Source organism: Leptinotarsa decemlineata, unplaced genomic scaffold, assembly GCF_025532065.1.
Source record: "Leptinotarsa decemlineata unplaced genomic scaffold, Ldec_3_MD MMD2_tig00000232_RagTag_RagTag, whole genome shotgun sequence".
Taxonomy (NCBI): domain Eukaryota; kingdom Metazoa; phylum Arthropoda; class Insecta; order Coleoptera; family Chrysomelidae; genus Leptinotarsa; species Leptinotarsa decemlineata.
The window spans coordinates 175,996-198,682 of NW_027412546.1; the positions used below are offsets into that span (position 1 = coordinate 175,996).

General features: G+C 34.3%; 1 protein-coding gene across 1 annotated transcript; it reads right to left on the minus strand.

Moving 5' to 3' along the window:
* Positions 1–2,377: 2,377 nt before the first annotated feature.
* Positions 2,378–15,886, minus strand: LOC111510358 (annulin). The gene is made up of 7 exons (XM_023166264.2): positions 15,624–15,886; positions 10,390–10,623; positions 8,334–8,555; positions 7,234–7,480; positions 6,762–6,952; positions 6,176–6,522; positions 2,378–3,401 (listed from the first exon to the last, which is right to left on the minus strand). The coding sequence occupies exons 1-7, from the start codon at positions 15,733–15,735 to the stop codon at positions 2,499–2,501; spliced, it is 2,256 nt and encodes a 751-aa protein (XP_023022032.2). The 5' UTR covers positions 15,736–15,886; the 3' UTR covers positions 2,378–2,498.
* Positions 15,887–22,687: the final 6,801 nt, after the last annotated feature.

Consider the following 22,687-nt stretch of genomic DNA (forward strand, 5'->3'; position numbering starts at 1 on the left):
TTTTCATATTTGATGTTCAACTTGAAAAAAATATCTCATTTTCAGCCTGAAATAGTCACGTGATAAAAACAGTTTTCTCAAAATCAACAGTGACAGTGGTGAAAGAAAGGTAATATAACAATAAAAAAATTGCCATAAAAAGCGAGTAATTGGAGAAACGTGATTTGATATCAATTTGGAATTGATTTTTTGATATTTTTACAAAAATTTCATTTGGATTCTTTGGTAAAAATTGCCATTATGCATTCGGACTACATACAGGAGGGTTTCCTAAATTAATTTCAAAGAGAAGCCGATTGATGCTTTGCTTCTGCAATATGAGATTTAGAAAAAAAAAATTTTCAGTGTCGAATATGACTGCAATATTTCTCAATATACAAAAATTGATTCATCAGATTCCAGTAACAATTATGAAATAGATTTTTTTACTATAAATAGGAAAATTAACTTACTAAGTAGTCGAAATGTGATGAAATTTCAGGTGTAGACGATGGTTTACCATATTTCAATAGAAACAAGATTTTTTGCTTTGCAGATAACAAGATTCACAACTACAGTGAAACCTATTTTTCGAGAAAAAAAATGTATGCGTGAAAATTATTCATTTCTTATGAAATTTTGAAGATATTCAATTTTTGTTTACTAAAAAAACTGTATTTTTCGCGAATAAATTTTGTTTTGTCCTAACCTGCCTCATAAATATCAATGTCCTTCAAACATTCCATTTCAAAATCAGCAGTGGTCTTTTTATTACAAATATCTACACGAGACGTGACAGAAAATGTTGAAAATTGAAAAAAATTACTGATACTAATACTAATATGTATCTTCTTCTATTCCATCTAAGAGTAGATAGTTCAAGAAAAGATTGATTTTGTAACAAAACTGTTTTCAGAGCATCGTCATTTGAGGTTGATAAACAAGTATATTTCAGGTTTAACATCAAAATAAAATGTTTCACTGAAATCTTCGTTAAAGAACAGCTCTCCAATTATCAATTATCATTACTTTCCCGATTCTATGCCCTTCACTGTTCACAATTTACATACTAGTTCAAAAACTATGTAATGTGTTTATCTTTGAGTTTTGCACGCATCTCTTGACACTTTTTTCGGAGATTGGAAGTATTACATTCAATACTGTTTACTATTCATTTTTGTATGCAATAATACCTTCACAAATTAATTTTCTTTATATAAAAATTTTAAAAGTTGAAATGTTAGGCTTTGCGTCATCTATGAATAGTTCCTAAAACCTTCTTTGCGATTATTTAAAAATTGTAGAGCTCTAGAGTAATAATTCAAACGAGTTGTTCATTCACAGTTTGACTACTTGTCCATAGATGGCGCCAAATTCTTTTGAAACAAAGTTGTTATTTTATTTTCATTCGTATTTTCAATTTCCAACCTTCGAAATAATGAATAGAACAATGAATTTAGAACTGATAGTAATGGTGTGAAACTCATTATGAAAATCAAATGTTAAATGAGGTACTTGAAAAAACAAATAATATCAGAAATATTAAAAAATCAATAACAGTAGACTGGGAAATAAAGAAGTATAAAGACGCTAACTTCAAAACAAATTATTATTAATAATAATAATAATTGGAAACTGAGCAATATTTTCTCTGGCATTTTTTTCAATTTTCAAATAAACCTGATTTTGTGAGGATTTACCAAAAATTGTCAAACTTGACAGCTCCTGGGTAGCACACAACTAAAGGAGAGAATAATTTTTTTACTCATTTCTCAAACATAAATTCACTGCGGAATCAAATTTTGAATAAATCTATCAATACAGAAAACTTCCATATATTACGAACTTTATGTGTGACACTATTAATAATAAAAATGAAAAACCAACTAAGAAAAATAAAAAAAAAATAGAAAAATTATGGTCTTTAAATAGAAAAAGAAGAAGAAAAATATTTAATACAAAGCTACTCCAGAACTTTTTATATTTATTACCAGCGGTTCGAAAATGAATCTCCATGTACCTACCTCAAAGATCAGTACTTGGGCTATCATTGAATTTAACATAATTTAGGACAAACATTAAAGAGATATCAGTGGTAATTCGGTTTGAAATGTTTTTCTTTTTTTTTCAGTTTTGCACCTTCATCTTTCATATTTACTTTATCAATTTGTCTGCTTTATAAATTAACGTTTTTATGCTTTTGTATTTCACATGCATTGGTAAATTCTTTATTTTTCTATACATTTTTATTCAACTAACTCGTTTGAATATTTCTATCTCACTATTTTTTTTCTTTATCTCATCTTATTTCAAATTTAAAATATGAAATACCTCTGATATCAACCAAGAAACATTGCAATCCACATTAAAACAAAAAGGATCACTTTTATAGAAGACATACACTTACAAGTTACTTTATTTCAAAAGTTAACAAACATGGTATAAATAATTCTTAGTAAAAATATATATCAGTCAAATAATAAATGTTTAAGCTATATATCCACTCAGCTCCATCGCAACTACTGTTGCCCATTCAACTGTTCTTTTTTGGGCTCAACCATAATAATGAGATAACCATCAACATCGTTCACCTGCTTCGAAACGAACTTTGCCGCAATCGTATGCCTCCCAGTACGAGGGGGAGTAAATTTAAACTCCCCTCTAGCCACCCCACCCGGAGGTACAGTATCCTTCACCTTTACCTTCAACTTTCCCTCAATTCCCGGGCCTTCAACGGTAAAGACGCCCTTCTTCAGAGCTACTGGAAGAGGGTTCTCAACAGAAATATCAGCAGCGATCTCTGTGTCTTCCACAGGGGTCCCTTTCAGGGCTATTTTGATATCCGGCAGTCTTATCCTGAAGTCATCCTGGGCGAAGTACTCGAAGTTAGTGTCCTCGATCTTTGCCAAGCAAGACACGTTGAAAGCGCATTGGTCTATGAGCCTCTTTCCGTAGTCATCGTAAGTTAGTTCCGACTTCACTTCTTGGACAGCTTCTGGCTGGACCGTCACCGAGAAATTCTCGTTCTTCACGTTGCTGCCAACCTTGCCAGTATACGTCACTACTTCTACTCGCAAAATAACCCCTATTTGATAAGCCTTCGTCTTGCACCTGTTCTTCATCTCGAGACAGACGCTGAAAGGCTGGCCTATCTTGATGTCGTCGATGAGTTTGAAGTTGAACTTGATGTCGTTGAAGTCTTCGTTGAGGTAATACCGCGAGAAGAGATTCTCCGATTGACGCAACGCTCTCAGCATTGTGGTTCGCTCTTCGGGGGTTTTCTCTTTGTGTTTGTAAGTGTAGGTTATGTCTTCCCTCTCGAATGCTCCGGGGGCTTTGGTGCAAATCAGTTTTCCGATGGCTTGGGTGTCTTTGCGGAGGAGTTTCAGGGGCTGGGTTGGACCGGCGTATCTCCAGAAGATCTGTAAAGATGCGGATCTGTTAGAGTTCAATCACATAGAAATAACTAGTGTATACATATTTGTAAAGATACGTAGCAAATTTCGGACAAAATAATAGTACGTAGTACTATTATTATTATTAGAATCTCTTTATATTAATTTAAATGAACGAGAGGCTGCTGCGGCGATATTCTGTGATTTATCAAAGGCATTCGACTGCGTAAATCATGGAATACTGCTCGGCAAATTTGAAGTTTATGGTTTTCAAGGCACGGTACTCTCCTGGCTCAGGTCGTACTTATCGGAGCGTGGCCAAATTGTATCATTTAATGGTATTAAGTCTGGAAAGCAAGTAATTGAGAGTGGAGTTCCTCAAGGATCAGTTTTGGGCCCGACTCTATTTGTCATTTATATTAACGACCTCACCAACTTAGACATCAATGGTGAAATTACTATTTTTACAGGTGATACATCGATTCTATGGCACAACAAAAGCTCTTCAGAGCTTAACTACCACATAAGCATAGATATAGAAAAAGTTAAGAATTGATGGGATTCCAGTCTTCTAACTTTCAATATAAGCAAAACAAATATCATGACGTGCAAGGGCGACTTAGATGATGTTTATTTGGACAAGGAACAAATCTCCATTTCTACGGATAATAAAGGACTTCTGATTGATAATAAATTGAAGTTTGGTAACCATATTACAAAACTATGCAATCGATTAGCTTCAGGTTGCTTTGCGGTTCGTGTCGTTGCTAATGAGTTGAATTTGGGTATAGCGAAGAACGTATACTACGCACTAATAGAATCTCATATTCGTTATGGAATCTGCTTCTGGGGCGCTTGTGCTCAGTATTTATTTCAAAGAGTATTCTCTCTCCAAAAAAGGGCAATCAGATACCTATGTAGTTCTGATTACCATGAAACCTGTCGTCCCTTATGCAACATGGAGTTCTGACATTGGTTTGTATCTACATTTTTGAAATGGCGTACCTCATGCACAAGAAATACCAAGCTATAATTACTTCTGAGTCAACCTATAACACTCGCTCCTCTCACTTGATCTCGCTTCCAATTCCCTCCTCAACCTTAATTCGCAAGTCTCTAATTTTTGAGCTCAAGAAAATTTTCAATCACCTTCCCCTAACCTTGCGTGTCATCAAAAGCGAAGTCAAGTTCAGAAAATCTGTAAAAACGCTCATAGTTGGGAGGGCCTGCTATACCCTGGAAGAATACTTTCAAGATTCTTTTTGCTGAGATCTCTATCTTTGGCGGCGGTCATATAACGTATGCCTAATTCTTTATATTTAGAGGTAGTCCTTGTAATTTCATGTACAAAATGTAAAAGATTTTTCTTTTTGTTTTTCCGGCATGTTACTTTATTCATTTAATTGGCACATCGTAGTTTTGTTGTTCAATGTTATTTGGCTTAGTGGTGTAAATCTTGTTGCTTTTGTATATGTAATTATGTCCGCTTATTGTAAGTGTGAATTTATGTGTATTTATGATCTCCTTGCTAACTGTATATTTGTGATGTTATCATGGTGACTGTATGCTTTGTCATGAGAATAGTTATTCTTGGCCAGTAAAATATATTTTGATTTGATTTAAACGACAAAGAGTGTTCCAACCGTCCTAAAGCGTTGTTCAATCTGCCATAGGTCTTACCAGCGGCGATAGGCTAAAGGCATCACTGAACTTAACTGTCAAAAGTACAAACCTGAGTATAAGAAAGCTTGAACATTGGTTTATCTACAGGGTGTAACTAAATGAGTGTAAAACATTTAAGGAGGCGATTCCTCATCGAAAAAAAGATAGGATCTTTTATAAAAAGAAATTTCATTGGAGCATCCCTTGTTAAGATACAACCCCTTAAAGGGGGTACATAAAATTTGTACAATAATTTTTTTCACAAGCACTGAAAAATTTACAATATTGAAATTAATCTGACGTTTTGTACTACCAAAAAGACACTTAGCCAGAAATTTATTTGGCTTACCATATGGTTGCAACCCCTAAAATTTATTTCTAATGTAACTTTTTGTCTTATTATTTGTTTACCATAGCCTGTTCCATTCTAAACAAAAAAGATCCCTTGGGTTTTTGCCCAAAATAAACCAGTTCGCAAAAAAAATTATTTTACGAACAACTACAGAGATACATCGTCATAAATGCGAAAATACGAAACTAATCTATCTAGTAGGTCGCTATTAGCGATAGTGACAATTAAATTGGTATGACGCTGTCAATTTGTGAATTTTCGAAATTGAATTGATACTAATTGTGTGGGAGGTCGTGTGACTTCAATTATTGTACCAGCTGTATCTTATAAGGTTTTACACCTAAATCCCTTTGCAAAATTTTCCACGTAGTGAAGTAACAGAGGCCCAATTGCTGCGAACGGCGGCGAATCGACATTTCACGGTCATCACGAACACTGGCGGATACAGCCGTAATATTTTCTTCGATCCTCACTCTACGTATGCGTGTTGGTGGTTTAATGTCCAATCATGTAAACTGGGTTCGAAATTCAGTCACAAGCTTCCGAATAGCTCCCTAAGTAGGCATGATGCACTTGAATTTTGCACATGAATTTTGATAATTAAATTCAATAATTTGCAAGCGTTGTTCATTCATAAGTCGATTCATGGTTAAATTATAGACCAAACTGAACAAGTTTGACAATAACACAAGACACGATTCACGCTTGATCTGTCAAAAACAGTGTTGCCAAAAAGAGCTCTTCTTTACATATATTTTAGGGAATAAAATGTATTTAATATGCATACCTTATCTGCATTAACTTCCGAAAACAGAAAATTATTATCGTACGGCCTGAGCACTTCTCCTTGTTTCACAGCAGCTACCGAAGCTGGCCCGCATTTGTATTCTTCTTCGCTCAACTCCTGCGGAGTAGCGTCTATGGCTTGCCAACCTCCGTAGTGACTCCCGAGGTCAGGTCTGTCCATCCACACCTCGTTCCAGACGTGGAAGTTCCAGATCGAATCCGAGTTGAGTTCCTCCATGATGGCACCCGTTTCGTCCATGAAGTAGTCCACCGTCAGGGAGTTCTGCGTATCGTGCGCCGAGGAATAATTGGTGACTGTCCTGGAGGGGATTCCCAGAGCTCGGCATACTGAAGAAAATTATATATTTTATGAATTGTGAGCGATGTAGAGTTAATGAAATAACTTATGAATTAAAATATATCTCAATTGCCAACAGATTACGACGAGGCACGACAAGGCACACCAATTCACACTTGACCAAATAAAGCCAGCTTCCTCATCATTCTCTTCTCAGTCAATTCTCGATACTTCGCTGTTAAGAATGTAGGTTTCAGCACTAACAATATACATTTCTACTCATACTCACTCGTCGTAAGAACTCCAGAAAAAACCCAACACTGTCCGTACTTGACAGGCTTTCTCTTTTTGTAAAACTTTTGCAAAATTTCCTTGCTTCCCAACCATTTGGTAGGCGGCGTTCCACCACTATGGTCGGTCGACCAGTTTCCCATGATTGCCCCATAATCATCTGCTGCATTAACAGCTGCAGCAAGAGCCCTAAAAAAATACAAAAATACAAATAGCTCCAGTGGTCCTTAACCGCAGTTGTAGACGAAATCGCAGGCATAAAAACCTGCACGTCCAATAAACCCTCAAACTAGCTTACACACATTCCTTCCAATTTCTCCAACAAAAATTATTTAACTATCCGACAGTTTTCAATAGACATTCATAAAAAAATTGTTAGCAAAATCTTGTATTCCGTGTTTTTGTTTTTGGACCATATTGTAAGTACCAAAATTCGTAATTCATCTAAAGAAGAATCGTGTAAAACATACCTCGAAGTTTTAACTGGATCCGACCTGTAATTGCTCTTCACCTTTCCAACTACGCTGACCAAGTACATGGAACAATCCAGAATATCTTTCTCGAACTGGTCGTATTTCCATATAACCGGCTTCAATCTATTATAAGTACCCCTCCAAATTAGACCAACGTCGTTCAACACGGATTCGTCTCTCCATTCTTCAGATTTCACGTAGACTTGATCTTGTTTACACCAAGGATTGAACAGGATGTATATGCCTACAAAAAACATTCAGAAGTCAGTGAAGGGAAGCTGTATGAGAAGCTATATGTCTACTATAATGGTTTCTCTTCAAATTTTTATTCTAGCACTAGTGGAGTCCCTCAAAGATCTAATCTTGGACCAAAACTTTTTACTTTTCATGGATGATTTATTGAATACAGTATACTGCAATAGTAGTATTTTTGCTCTATAAATGGTAAACTATTAGGCAATAAACGCTATCATCATTATTACTATAGCACTCATCTTCATCGATATCATCAACATGTAGTTAAAATCTGCTCCATGTCTATTAGTTTCAAATGATCTAAAATACCAAAATTAATTATCTAAAGAAAAAATTAGGCATGGGTTTAAAAGTTCGGACATATAATAAAAAGTGCTTAGGACTTTCACCTTCTTTCATAATTCTAAATGTTGTCATTATTGCCTATGGAATGTCAACAAGTTTTCAGATGATTCAGATTCATAAAATTCTTACATTTTCTAAACTTTGTCGTATGAATCAGAGGTCAGAAATGGTACTCCTTATCACTGAAATTCCTCAAAACCATATTTAATGTAAATACGAACTGCAATAATATTTATGAAAGTGAATGGTGTCATTTGTTTTTACATACATGAGCCATTGGTCAAGAAATGAAATAAAAAATTATTATTAATAATTTTCCTATAGATACAAGGAATTACAGGTTTGCATCAATACTGAAATATTGGAACTATGTGAAAATTGTAACCTACTGGCTTTCTGAAATTATTTGACCAAATAAAAATATTCAATATCAGTTAGTTCAACGGGGAGTCAGCATTTCAGATTATTACAATTTACTCAATCATCCTATTTCTCACCAGTTTCCCAAGAATAACTATAGGCACCGTCGTCAATGATTTTAGTGTCAACTTCTAAACGCCATTTTGCCACTATGGCGTCTGGAGGTACTGTCACTTGGACAGTGATAGAGGTGTCATTTGTTTTTTCCAGGGTAGCATTCCATGGCAGATATTTGTCCGTTTTATTCAGCAGCGGTACTGCTACCATTGTGCCATTGCCGTGGGTGGGTTTTTCTTCATCTGAAATGAGAGAAACATCTTAGTGAAATGAAATTACTTGTGAATTCATTTTTCTACAAACTGAAATGCAAAAATTGATACTGTACTGTTTGCAATTGGGTTTGTATCTAGTTTTGTCCAATCGAAGTGTAATTATGCGCACAATTCCGCACCATAAACTAAATCGCACAATTCAAGAAAATATCAAAACAGCAATCATGTTTCTTAGCATGGAAACACCATCATTCATCAGCTGTTAACGATAGTAACTTTGTTCATTTTCAAGGTCACGAAGACTGAGACAAGGACATAAAACACTGTATAAATGCCTTTTTGGAAACATGTGCAGTTAATATTTTCTTGAAACTCAAGTATGAAATCAAAACAGAAACAAATACTACGATGTCCAAATTTTTTATACATTGTTAAATGGACTGTGTATAATTGGCAATGTCTTAATCATAGTCCTAAGGTATGACTTTGTGTATTTTGAAGGTCAAGAAGACTGAGACAAAGGCATGAAACATTGTATATGCTTTTTTCAAAATATGTGCAGTGAACTTGTTCCTGAAACTAAAATCAAGAATGAAACTGAAACAGAAACAAGGACTATGATGTCCAAATTTCTTGTACCTTGTTGAATGGACTGTGTATGATTGACATTGTCTTAATCATAATCCTAAGGTTTGACTTTGTGCTTTTCCAAGGTCATGAAGACTGAGACAAAGACATGAAACATTGTATAAAAATGAAATTAAAACAGAAACAAATACTATGATGTCCAAATTTTTTATGAATTGTACAATGGACTGCGTATAATTGGCAATGTCCTAATCATAGTCTTAAGGTATGACTTTCTGTATTTTCAAGGTCAAGAAGACTGAGACAAAGACATGAAACATTGTATAAATGCTTTTTTCAAAATATGTGCAGTGAACTTGTTCCTGAAACTAAAATCAAGAATGTAACTGAAACAGAAACAAGGACTACGATGTTCAAATTTCTTATACCTTGGTAAATGGACTGCCTATGATTGACATAGTCCTAAGGTTTGACTTTGTGCATTTCCAAGGTCATGAAGACTGAGACGAAGACATAAAACATGGTATAAATGCTTTTTTCAGAAGCATGTGCAATGAACTTTTTTTTGAAACTCAAGAATAAAATTAAAACAGAAACAAAAACTATGATGTCCAAATTATATACATTGTTCAATGAACTGCGTTAATTGGCAATGTCTTGATGACAGTCCTGGGGTTTAACTTTGTGCATCTTCAAGGTCACGAAGAGTGAGACAGGGACCTGAAACATTTTATCAATGCCTATTTCAGAAGCATGTGCAGTGAACTTTTTCTTGAAACTCAAGAATGGAATTGAAACAGAAACAAAGACTATGATGTCCAAATTTTTTTTTACATTTTTTAATGGACTGCTTATGATTGACATAGTCTTAATCATAGGCCTAAGAAACTAAAATTAAGAATGAAATTTAAAGAGAGACTATGATGTCCAAATTGTCAAAAAAAAATTTAATATATTGGTGTATACTGTGGGAAAAGTTAGAGAAAAACACTTGAAAGTGAAGTTATTTCTTATTTCAGTAAGATTTGTTACGAGAAATTGATATCCAGAAATAAACTTGTTTATTAACTCAATATATCCAACACAACAGTGTAGATAACAATAATTTAGGACGCCATAACTGTAGATACAGTATTATTTATTCGTATCATTAGTAACAATCAAAGTTAAACGAGTTTACTACTTTGAGAAACTTATGTGCTACTTATGAGAAAAAAATTCTTATAATTTTATACCATGCAATAATTGAGTATCAAAGTTGTTTTCCTTTTACCTTCTACAGTGAATATAAACGAAATCCCATCTTTTTCTTCGTTATAGGGGCGACTCAATTTGATGTCCAGTTGAAAGGTTTGACCTCTCCTGATTACTAATTGAGGCCGTAAATCTCGTTGCATTAGGTCATACCGCATAGTGTGATGAAAAGGTCCGTTTATAGCGATGCAGGGGTCAATCTCCCTGATTATTAAAATATCCGGTTCATCTACGGAGACACCTTCTGAGACATCTGAAACAGAAAATCGTTTTAGAATACGAAAAAGCGACGTAGAAGTCGAACTGGTGAAATATTTCTAGAGGCGAGACCTCTTTTCTGGGCTTCAAGTGCTGATGGACATTATCTTTGGCAATTTTCAAGTACATAATGTTACACAAAATAGACTATACAGCGTGACTCACTGTCGATGGTAAGTTAGACGTTTCTGGAAAACGCAAAGCATGATTTTTCTAAAAATTTCACCTCTCACATTTCCTTACCTGTTCTATCGACCTAAAATATTTTCAGCATTGCGGCGTTGCCATTTCTATCAAAAAGTCCTAGCAATTATATTTTTTTAAATGGAACACCCCGTATATTAATACATTTTTGGAATCGCTCTAGCATTTTAATACTTTTTTGATAGTAATGTCCTATACCTATGCATGGAGTGTTTTAAAAGAAAGGGTATACAGTTCTCCAGTGCCTACCAAAGAAGAATTGCGACGCGAATAGTGCGGAGTATTGAAGATCTGGATCCCCAGGAAATTGAAAAAGCAACCACAAGTCGCGTACAAAAAAAACATTTTAAAGTGTTTAGAATATAATGGACAACATTTTTAGCATTTATTGTGAAAATGTGATATTTTGTTTACAATTTTGTTATTTTGAATCGTATTATTCTGTTATTGTCTGTATATACTTTCACATATTTTAGCCCACATAATCTTACTGTATGATTTTGGTACATTTGTTCCCTGGAAACTTTGAGTCATAGTTAAGGAAATTATTTTGTAACCTTACAAACTTCCTCTCGTTCACTGGTGTTAATTCAGGATACATTTGGTTGAATTTTTTACACGTTCTGACAATGATTTGATCACTTTGTTCATGTGTATAATAAATAATTTCATAAGAAATTCGTTTGAATAATCGATATTTGCATTCACTTTGGAAGATGATTCGAAACACCGTCGATAACTCTTTGTAAATTACTTATAAAAGTAACCGAACTGCTATAAGCTTGATAATTCCACTGCTACCTAAATCCAAATTCTAAAAAAATAATGTTTCTAGAAGAAGTGACTTTATTGAGAAAACTTGACGATTTAGGTATAGGGACATGATATATCATCTTGAAGTATTTTTCACCGTCTTTCAATTTACCGAGTAATATACAGGGGTTTCATTTGAAAAAATAAGCTTTTGACTACTTTTATGCACAATGGAAATGATAGTAATTTTAGCACGCCCTGTATGATATGGAGTCGATTTCTTGGTGTTATTTGAATATTTCGAGTTTGTCCAAACTATCATCAAAATATCAACTTTTCATGAATTGAGAGTACTGATGTACTTAATTTCAATTAAGGCTATGTTTTGGACCATATTTAGCACAATTTATTTTTTATCTCGAAAACAGATAGAGATAGGTATAGGACATTATCAACAAAAAAGTATTAAAATACCAGAGCGATTCCAAAAATGTATTAATATACGGGATGTTCTATTTAAAAAAATAAAGTTGCTAGGACTTTTTGATGGAAGTGGCAACGCCGCAATGCTGAAAATATTTTAGATCGATAGAACAGGTGAGGAAATGTGAGAGGTGAAATTTTCAGAAAAATCATGCTTTGCGTTTTCCAGAAACGTCTAACCTACCATCGACCGTGAGTCACGCTGTATTCTCTAGCTAGAGCAGTTGTACTCTGTACAGATAAATGAAATACACGCAAACAGACTGACAAAATCGCAATATGGTTAGTGTACGCTCATCAAGAAAAATATCACAGTTCTAATGTGTAAGAGTTTTTGTTGGACATCAAGTTCAATTATGAAATCATATAAATATGATTTGGGAACCGAAACTGACCTAATGCATTTGTTGCAGACCAACATCTATGTCAAATTAGGAAAATTGCAAAGGCTCGAAGAGATTATGAGAAAATTCAGAAGCCTGAAAGTCTTCATCACTGGCTTAAGCCATGCGATCTACCTACATTCAAACAAACTATTCCTAACGAGTCTCAAGCCATGACTTCACCGCGAAAGATATAAGCCCGTTTTCCCGACCCAAGAGGGCAGTTCAGAAAGTGAATCGAGCGGCTAAACAAGAAATTCAAGTAATGGAAATAAATTAAGCGTAGCTGCTAAGTGTAATAAATAAATCAGTTTGTGATTAGTGAAATATTGTTGGAAATAAATGTGTTTAAGACAGTTAATTTATTAATTTGCCACAGTGAAATACGAGTAGATATATCCCAATACTATTTCAGCAAATGATGTAATATTTCACACTATTGATTATGTATTAATGAACCGACTCCCCCGCTGAAAATAATTCATCTGTTGGTAAAGGCGTGTGACAGATGAAATTTTCACTGCATAGTAAATGTTATTAGTCATTTTTCTCATGAAGTTCGCCTTGAATTTGCAATAAAGATCATGATTAGAATACGAAAATGCGCCACATGTGCTGTTTCTAAGAAACGGCCGTGATTTTTATTTCAAACAAATCTTTAGAAACACACAAACGCACTTAAGATATTGCCGAGTTTTTTCATATATACAAAGGAGTGGAGGGACTAATCTGTGACTGAATTTTCCCAATTCCGGATGAGGATACTTGAAATGTTTGCTGAACATTTCGAATTCTGGTGTCATTGACCGAAAATATAAACACTAAAATTGGTGTCCCATTTCTTGGTCGAACGTTTTAAAGTGACAAAAATGATTACTGAGAATGTACATATGTATTTTATTCGTTTCGCAGTGTTTAATTTTCCATAAATAGTTCCAAAATATGACCAGCGTTCTACTCAACTTGAACATAAATAATTTCAGTCTAGTTTACAAATCTCGTCCCGTCAAATCACGTTTATGAATTATTTTTAGCAATATCAATAAACCAAAAGTGATTTACCAGAAGCCTTGATAAACTTCGAGAGTTGTTTTGGCAATATCGGTTATTTTTAATCTAGAATATACAATGGCTAACAAATTTTGGAACATTTGGTGGCAAGCCAACTTTAAATTCAATTTAGATATTTCACTATTGAAACGTTTGATTTATAACCCAAGAGACTGAAAAAATGTGTGTTGCGATCTATTTCAATGTATGTCGCGGTGTGCGTCAGGAAAGCAGTCATTCGGCAGGCCTTTGCCACTTTGTACTTTATATAATATCAAGGAAAGAAATTTATTCCAAATGTTATAATCAATAATCTATGGTATCTCACAAATACTCAGAATTCCAGTTATATTAAGGTAATTCTTCCTATTTTCTTGGAATCCGGACATCTTCAACAATTCATTTTGAGCACATCACAAAATCCACTTCACCGAGTGACAACAAAATTATTGTCTTGGCGGTATTCAACTGTTTGTGGAATTAATATTTGAATTAGGGGTGTAATTGATTGAGGCCGATGTTTATAATAATAATAATAATAATAAACACTCGCAAAAGGTAACAGCAGTGAAGCTTTCTCCGCGGCAAGTATCAGCACAAGCTCTGACAGATGTGCTCATCGGAACTGTCGGGGAAGAACAAAGTTGCTTCTACAAATTCACATTTGCAATCACTTGCAGTTCCAATCTTACTCGACTCTTTTTGAGTGTAGACTTGGGAGAAGCTGTATCAACAAAAAAATTATGCATTTTCATAGGATTTTGCGTCCCAAATCGTCCGTTCCACGGCTGTACTTTTCCAGCAAAAGGAAGGCCATGCTTTTTAGAGTTTGGAGTGTCTACATGACAGAATGGTACGGGATGGAGCCTGTAGAGTTTAGATCCCATTCTCTGCATGGTTGGTGACCATGGGAGAGCAGGAATTGGATCACTTCTTTTTAGTTCAGCTATCCAAAACCTGGTTTATGTTCGATACTGAATGAGGTGAACTAGGTCAATTATCTTGTCGGCGAGTTGGAATCCGTTCAGCAGAAGGCCCACAAAAAAAGGGGAACCCTATTCATCTCATATTCGAAGCATGAGTTCTCTGTCGATTCCATAGATGGCATTTTCGTAAGGGGAGATATCATCGACCTTCCTTCTTTCACTGGTGTCAAAAATGTCTATATCCATCACACGACTACCGTAAACATAGATGATGAAGACACTATCTATGTAGGCCATGATGAATCCCTCGATCTCCTACTTCAGCCCACTTGACATGTTATTGAGGAAAATAGAAATTGATGAATAAATAAATATTTTTTGAGAAAAATAAAAATTCACCTCATTTTTGAGGTGAGCATACGAGGCCCATGCTCATGGAGAACATAAGAATTCTGTGCTATATGATGGAATTGGCCAATATGGATGAAAATCCGTTTCGTATTGAAATAAAACATTATTGTGAGATTTTCGCTGGACAGTTTACAAAACCGCAACATACTGACTAAATTGTAGCTGATTAATGACTAATAATTTTCACCTCAGTTTAGAGTGAAACTAATTGAACATTTTGAACATCATGAAAGGAATTTTTTCCAATTTATTGAATCCGATGTTCTATTATTCTTTGGGAAAAGGTTCTTCCCGTTTGACCAACAAAGTTTTGGACAAAACCACAAGTCAACGCATATACTCCTAATGAATCTGACACTGAAGTTTTGTCTGTATTGTTCATGGTAAATTTGCCTCAATTATTATTTATTTATCCGGTGAGCCACGTCAAATACCTCTTTTTCAAAAAACGAGCGATGTTTTTCGAAGTGGCTGTGTATATTTGCCGAGAATCATTTTGGTAACACATTTATGAAGTGGATCATATATTTTTCAAATGTTCCGCCAGAAATAATATCTCATTCGGGCCAAAATTTTCTTGGAAAACCTTTCCTTTGCCCTCCCCTCACTAACCTCTTTCTGGATATGTTTTTTCTCGATGATAATGAAGGTAATTTCTTTATTTAGTGCTCTTCATGTTTGTTTTGTTAGACAAGCAGTGATTGCAATCTACAAAATGTTAAATTGATTTTCCATGATTTATGTCTACCCAAAATATGTTTATTTTTCTCGTTAACGACTCTTACCTGCTTCTTTGGGTTTCGGGAGTGGCTGCAATCCAATATCATCGTTGGGGCTCCAACTAGCACGAAAACAACTACCGCAGGGACGGCAGCAAGGAAACTTGAATTTTCCCATTGAAATTAGTGAAAATTTTCGATAAAATAAATTAGTCCGTTAAACGCACGTAGTTCATTTCAGTTTCACTTTCTTTCGACTTGACCAGACTGCTTCTCGCGCGATTCAGGTGCTAGACCTTCGAAACTGTACATTCAGCTTCTTAATAACAATCCTAGCGATGTCTGGTTGTGGGTAACTTACGCGATGTAACGTAACCATAGGCGGAGGTACGAGTATCATTTCAATTACACTAGCCAATAAATAAGAAAAAAATGCGACTAATATTATAATGACTGCTATTTTAACATCAAAAGGAGATAATGATAATGATAATGATAATGATAATGATAATGATAATGATAATGATAATGATAATGATAATGATAATGATAATGAAAATGATAATGATAATGATAATGATAATGATAATGATAATGATAATGAAAATGATAATGATAATGATAATGATAATGATATTGATAATGATAATGATAATGATATTGATAATGATATTGATAATGATATTGATAATGATATTGATAATGATATTGATATTGATAATGATATTGATAATGATATCGATAATGGTATCGATAATGGTATCGATATTGATATCGATATCGATATCGATGATGATGATGATGATGATGATGATGATGATGATGATGATGATGATGATGATGATGATGATGATGATGGTGATGATGATGATGATGGTGATGATGATGATGATGATGATGATGATGCTGATGGTGATGATGATGATGATGATGATGATGATGATGATGATGATGATGATGATGATGATGATGATGATGATGATGATGATGATGATGATGATGATGATGATGATGATGATGATGATGATGATGATGATGATGATGATGATGATGATGATGATGATGATGATGATGATGATGATGATGATGATGATGATGATGATGATGATGATGATGATGATGATGATGATGATGATGATGATGATGATGATGATGATGATGATGATGATGATGATGATGATGATGATGATGATGATGATGATGATGATGATGATGATGATGATGATGATGATGATGATGATGATGATGATGATGATGATGATGATGATGATGATTATGATGATGATTATGATGATGATGATGATGATGATGATGATGATGATGATGATTATGATGATGATGATGATGATGATGATGATGATGATGATGATGATGATGATGATGATGATGATGATGATGATGATGATGATGATGATGATGATGATGATGATGATGATGATGATGATGATGATGATGATGATGATGATGATGATGATGATGATGATGATGATGATGATGATGATGATGATGATGATGATGATGATGATGATGATGATGATGATGATGATGATGATGATGATGATGATGATGATGATGATGATGATGATGATGATGATGATGATGATGATGATGATGATGATGATGATGATGATGATGATGATGATGATGATGATGATGATGATTATGATGATGATTATGATGATGATGATGATGATGATGATGATGATGATGATGATTATGATGATGATGATGATGATGATGATGATTATGATGATGATGATGATGATGATGATGATGATGATGATTATGATGATGATGATGATGATGATGATGATGATGATTATGATGATGATGATGATGATGATGATGATGATGATTATGATTATGATTATGATTATGATTATGATTATGATTATGATTATGATTATGATTATGATTATGATTATGATTATGATTATGATTATGATTATGATTATGATTATGATTATGATTATGATTATGATTATGATTATGATTATGATTATGATTATGATTATGATTATGATTATGATTATGATTATGATTATGATTATGATTATGATTATGATTATGATTATGATTATGATTATGATTATGATGATGATTATGATGATGATGATGATGATGATGATTATGATTATGATTATGATTATGATTATGATTATGATTATGATTATGATTATGATTATGATTATGATTATGATTATGATTATGATTATGATTATGATTATGATTATGATTATGATTATGATTATGATTATGATTATGATTATGATTATGATTATGATTATGATTATGATTATGATTATGATTATGATTATGATTATGATTATGATTATGATTATGATTAATGATAATGATAATGATAATGATAATGATAATGATAATGATAATGATTATTATGATTGTGATTGTGATTGTGATTGTGATTGTGATTGTGATTGTGATTATGATTATGATTATGTATTAATTATTAGCTCATTCAAAAGTCGATCAAGATTTGCTCAAAAAAGTCATAACGGGTGACGAATCATGGGTATACGGTTATGACATCGAAACCAAAGTCCAACCGTACCAATTGAAGGGCCCAGGAGAAGCAAGACCAAAAAAGGCACGCCAAGTTCAATCAAGTGTCAAGATTTCGCTAACTGTTTTTTTCGATTACCGTGACGTAGTGCATCAGTTATTCTTGCAATAAGAAAAAAACGTCTGGTATAGTGGAAAAACTATTTGTGACTTTTAAATCATGATAATGCACTTGTTCACTCGTTATTAGACGAAAACAACAACGTTAATATGCCTCAGCCACCATATCAACCAGATTTGCACCCCTTCCACTTTTTCCTGTTCCTAAGGTTGAAGAGACCCATGAAAAGCGCATATCTGAACTGCTTCGAGTGTTGGAAAAAACATTATTCTTTTTAAACTGATCAATACTTCAATTATTGACCCACATTTAATTTCAATGTACCTAGTCCAACGTCTAGAGTGGATAATCGTTTTTACCTACCAACACAGCTTACAAATATTCTGAAACGTTCACCTCTGCATAACATGTGTGTCAAATGCAATTCAGCAAGTTGTCAGCTCGACATTTTTTACTGTTCCATCTTTGCGGTATGGTCTTTTTACTTCAGCTGATTCTGTATGTATTGTTTTCACCTAAGACCTTATTGTAATTGTATTGTAATTTGACTTATCTCTGTTCTGTTGTTTGTTGTAACCTGTAGAACAGTATATAAATGAATGAATAAATTTATATTCGAGAGGGACTTCTTTGACAGAGATTGATCAATAAATGAATGTTTCTTGGGAACAATGAAAATGAACCATATTTTTTAACAGACATCCTATACAGAAAAAATGTTTACCAGATATAGGTTAATGAGTCCAGAGACTGCTGCTAGAGGAAAAGAGAACGTCAAAAACATTTGAAGTGAGATACCAACAGAAACAACAACTATAACACTTTCGACCTTAAGATTTTGAAAGTTGATGAATTTCGTAACTATTCTCTAGAGTGCCGCCACTGACTCCAATTTTACTTTGTTATTGTATAACTAGATGGGAGTACAGAATGATTCATAGCTATTTTCATTGATAACATGTGGTAATTTTGTAGATTTTATGTTGACATAGATGTGGGCAGTGATTAATGCAAAGTAGATATGTACGTTTAAGGTTTTCCAGTTGCATCAACGATTTAAATACTGATAATGAAATTCTTCACAATATAGATTAATCATTGCTTATTCAGAATTGTTCTCATAGCCAGATATTGCATTGGCAATACCCTAAAAATAAGATTAATTTTTTCAACACCTAATTTGTAGTTCTTCAATTTTGTTGGATGAGATAATAACGATCAGCATAGCATATTGAAAGATAAGACTCTCTCTCTCTCTCTCGCCTTTCCTTTCAAATACGATTCGACAACCCAAAAATACTTGCCTTCGGCAACGACGGAAGAAATTGCTTCAAGATGATACAAAAAAAGTTCGCTTTCGGTGCCTTTAAGTGAATCCCAGTGGAAAAAATTAACTCTGATCATAAAAGTTTACCATCGGACAAAATGTCATTCTACGGCGTTTAATACAATCAACAGAAGTTGGTTCAAAAATGGCGTTTTTCGTTCAGAAAAAGTTGAATTCACTGCATTTGCATGCAAATTTGTATTTGATGGTTCTAACTGAAGTTTCATTCGATAGTTCAGAAAAGTTTAATACAACAGTTTCGTGCAGCAAATATTTTTTTAGTTTGGCCTAATGAAGCATTTTTTTTGTGAAACGTCACTCATTTTTCAAGCTACTGAATCCAAATTCATTCTATATCGTCAAATTCAACCTTTATATCTTCTGCCCACAGACCATAACCACTTTGGGGTCACTGAATACAATTTTATTCGAAGCCACTGAATGCAATTTTCTACCAAGCCACCGAATGAAAATTTTTGAAATAACAGAATAAAAAAACTGTGTTTGTAGCTACTGAATGCAATTCTGTGGGAAGCTACCTGTTATAACTCTTCGGAACCACCGAATGATGGTTTTGGGTTTGGAATCAATTAATGTTTGTGGAACTACCGAATGCAGTTTCAATGTAGAACTCACAAATGCAACTTTTCGAGAAAACCAAGTACAATTTGTGTGCCAATAGATGAAATTTTGTGCGTAACATATACCATATAATACAACCTTCGTGTTTAAAATACTGAATGAACTTTTTAGGATATCATTCGAATGCACTTTCTTGCGTCGCCATCGAATGCAAATTTCCGGAAGTACCTTCCGGAAGTTTTGCATAAAATTGCATTCGGTGAAAGCAATTTTATGCAAAACCAAGAAAGGTTACTTTTATCTTTTTCTAAACCACTAACACTTGTGTTCGGAGCAACTGAATGCATTTTCTGTATTAGAAATAATGAACAGGATTTTTTGGATAAACCAATACGAACCAATCTAACCAATCTATGAAATATTTGGGCAGTTTTCTGATGTCAGATTTGAATCTGCTTCGCTACAGTTTAAAAAATATAACTTCTTTAGTAGTTGGGTGGGTTTCCTTACTTTCTCGATGGCAGTTGATACGCCATCGTACGAATAGTAGTAGAGATAAACTGAATTTTTCTATTTTATATTTCCTTGACTACGCAGAGACATCTACTGTTCAATACCTGAAGTTTTCGATTACGGTGTTCATACTTCATTTATATTTAAATGCTATCTTCTGGACAGTAGCCGAAGTGAAATCGAAACAAATGTTTTATTTTCTATTCTCATTTTTTCAATAACTAAGCAGCTTTCTCGTTCTTACAGTAACTAAATTTTGAATTCAGCCATAGTTTCCCAATGGTAATGCCTTTGTATATGTTAGTCTATATACAAAAATTCTACTTTTCAATGACTTTGCAGAGACATCTACTGTACAATAGCTAAAGTTTTAGATTACGATGTTCTTACTTTATGTATAGTGCAGAGTCATCTTCTGGACAGTAGCCGAAGTAAAATGTATACTAATTTTTTGTTTTCACTTTTTCTATAACTAAGCAGCTCCCTCGTTCGTACAGTAGCTGAAATTTACAATCGACTTTAGTTTTCCAAATGGTAATGTATCTTTGGACGAATAGAAAAAGACACTTCGTTCATCTTATTCAACAATATATTTTCAAAAACAAAATATTGAATATGGAGATCAAACACAAAAGTTGCATGGGAAAATTATGAACTGAAAAGTTGCGTTTAGTGACTCCGAACTCATAAATTGCGCTCGTTGAATACGAATTCAAAAGTTGTATTCGATGGAAGTTGCCTACGATGATTCCGAACTCAATAGTTGTATTAGGTGGGTCCAAACATAAAAGCTGCATTCAATGGCTTCGAACACTAAAGTTGCATTCGTTGATTACAATCTCAAAAGTTGCATACAGTTGCTTTGAACGCAGAAGTTTCATTAGGTGGCTCCAAACTCAAAAGTTGAATTCAAGGGCATCGAACATGAAAGTTGCTTTCGGTAGTTTCTAACACGAAAATTGCTTTTGGTAATTCCGAACACGAAGATTGCCTTTGTTGACTTCGAACACGAAAACTACATTCTGTGGTGCCGAACTCTGGAATTACATGCATTGATTCTGAACACGAAAGTTGCATTCCGTGGCTCTGAACTCAAAGGATGCATTCGGTAAATGCAAACACGAGCATTGCATTCGTTGGTTATGAACTCAAAATTTGCATTTGATGACACCGAACACCGATCCGTACACGAAGATTGTTTACAGTGGCTTTGAACATGAAAGCAACATTCTGTGTTTCCGAACTCTGAAATAGCATACAGTGGTTCTAAAAAAAAAGCTGCATTCAGTGGCTCCGAACTCAAAAGATGCATTCGGTGGTTCCGGACACAAAAGTTGCATTTCGTGGATCCAAAATAAAAAAATGCATTCGGTGAATGCGAACACGAACGTTGCATTCATTGGGTCTGAACTCATAAAATGCATTCAGTGGTTCTGAACACGAAAGTTGCATTTCGTGGCTCCAAACTCAAAAAATACCTTTGGTAAATGCGGACTCGAACGTTGCATTCGTTGGTTCTGACCTCAAAAGTTGCATTTGGTGGCTCTGAACTCAAAATTTGAATTTGGTGGCTCTGAACTTGATAGTTGTATTCGGCGGTTCCGAACTTAAACGTTGCATTTGGTGCCACCGAACACCAAAGTTGCTTAAGGAAGTTCCGAACACGAAGATTGTTTTCGGTGGCTTCGAACACGAAGACAACATCTGTGGTTCCGAACTCTGAAATTGCACACAGTGGTTCTGAACACAAAAACTGCATTCAGTGGCTCTGAACTCAAAAGATGCATTCGGTGGTTCTGGTCAAAAAAAGTTGCATTCGTAGGCTCTGAATTCAAGCATTCGTTAGTTCTGAAGTCAAAAGTTGTAAACGTGACACCGAACCCGAAAATGGCATTCAGTAGCTACGAATTCGAAAGCTGCATTCTGTGGTTCGAAACACAAATGTTTCATTCGGTCACACTAAAAAAAGTAGCATTCGGTGGTCCCCAGAAGTTACATTCAGAGAATTTGCACTAAGTGGCTCTTAACACATTATTTACTGGTTTTCAAGTAATTGAAACAAAA

Excerpts from the sequence above, each read along its gene's own strand:
- LOC111510358 (XM_023166264.2), bottom strand. The coding sequence starts at position 15,735 with ATGGGAAAATTCAAGTTTCCTTGCTGCCGTCCCTGCGGTAGTTGTTTT. Across the intron at positions 10,624-15,623 it reads CCCGAAACCCAAAGAAGCAG|ATGTCTCAGAAGGTGTCTCC; the intron begins GTAAGAGTCGTT and ends TTTCTGTTTCAG. Across the intron at positions 6,523-6,761 it reads TTCTGGAGTTCTTACGACGA|TATGCCGAGCTCTGGGAATC; the intron begins GTGAGTATGAGT and ends AATTTTCTTCAG.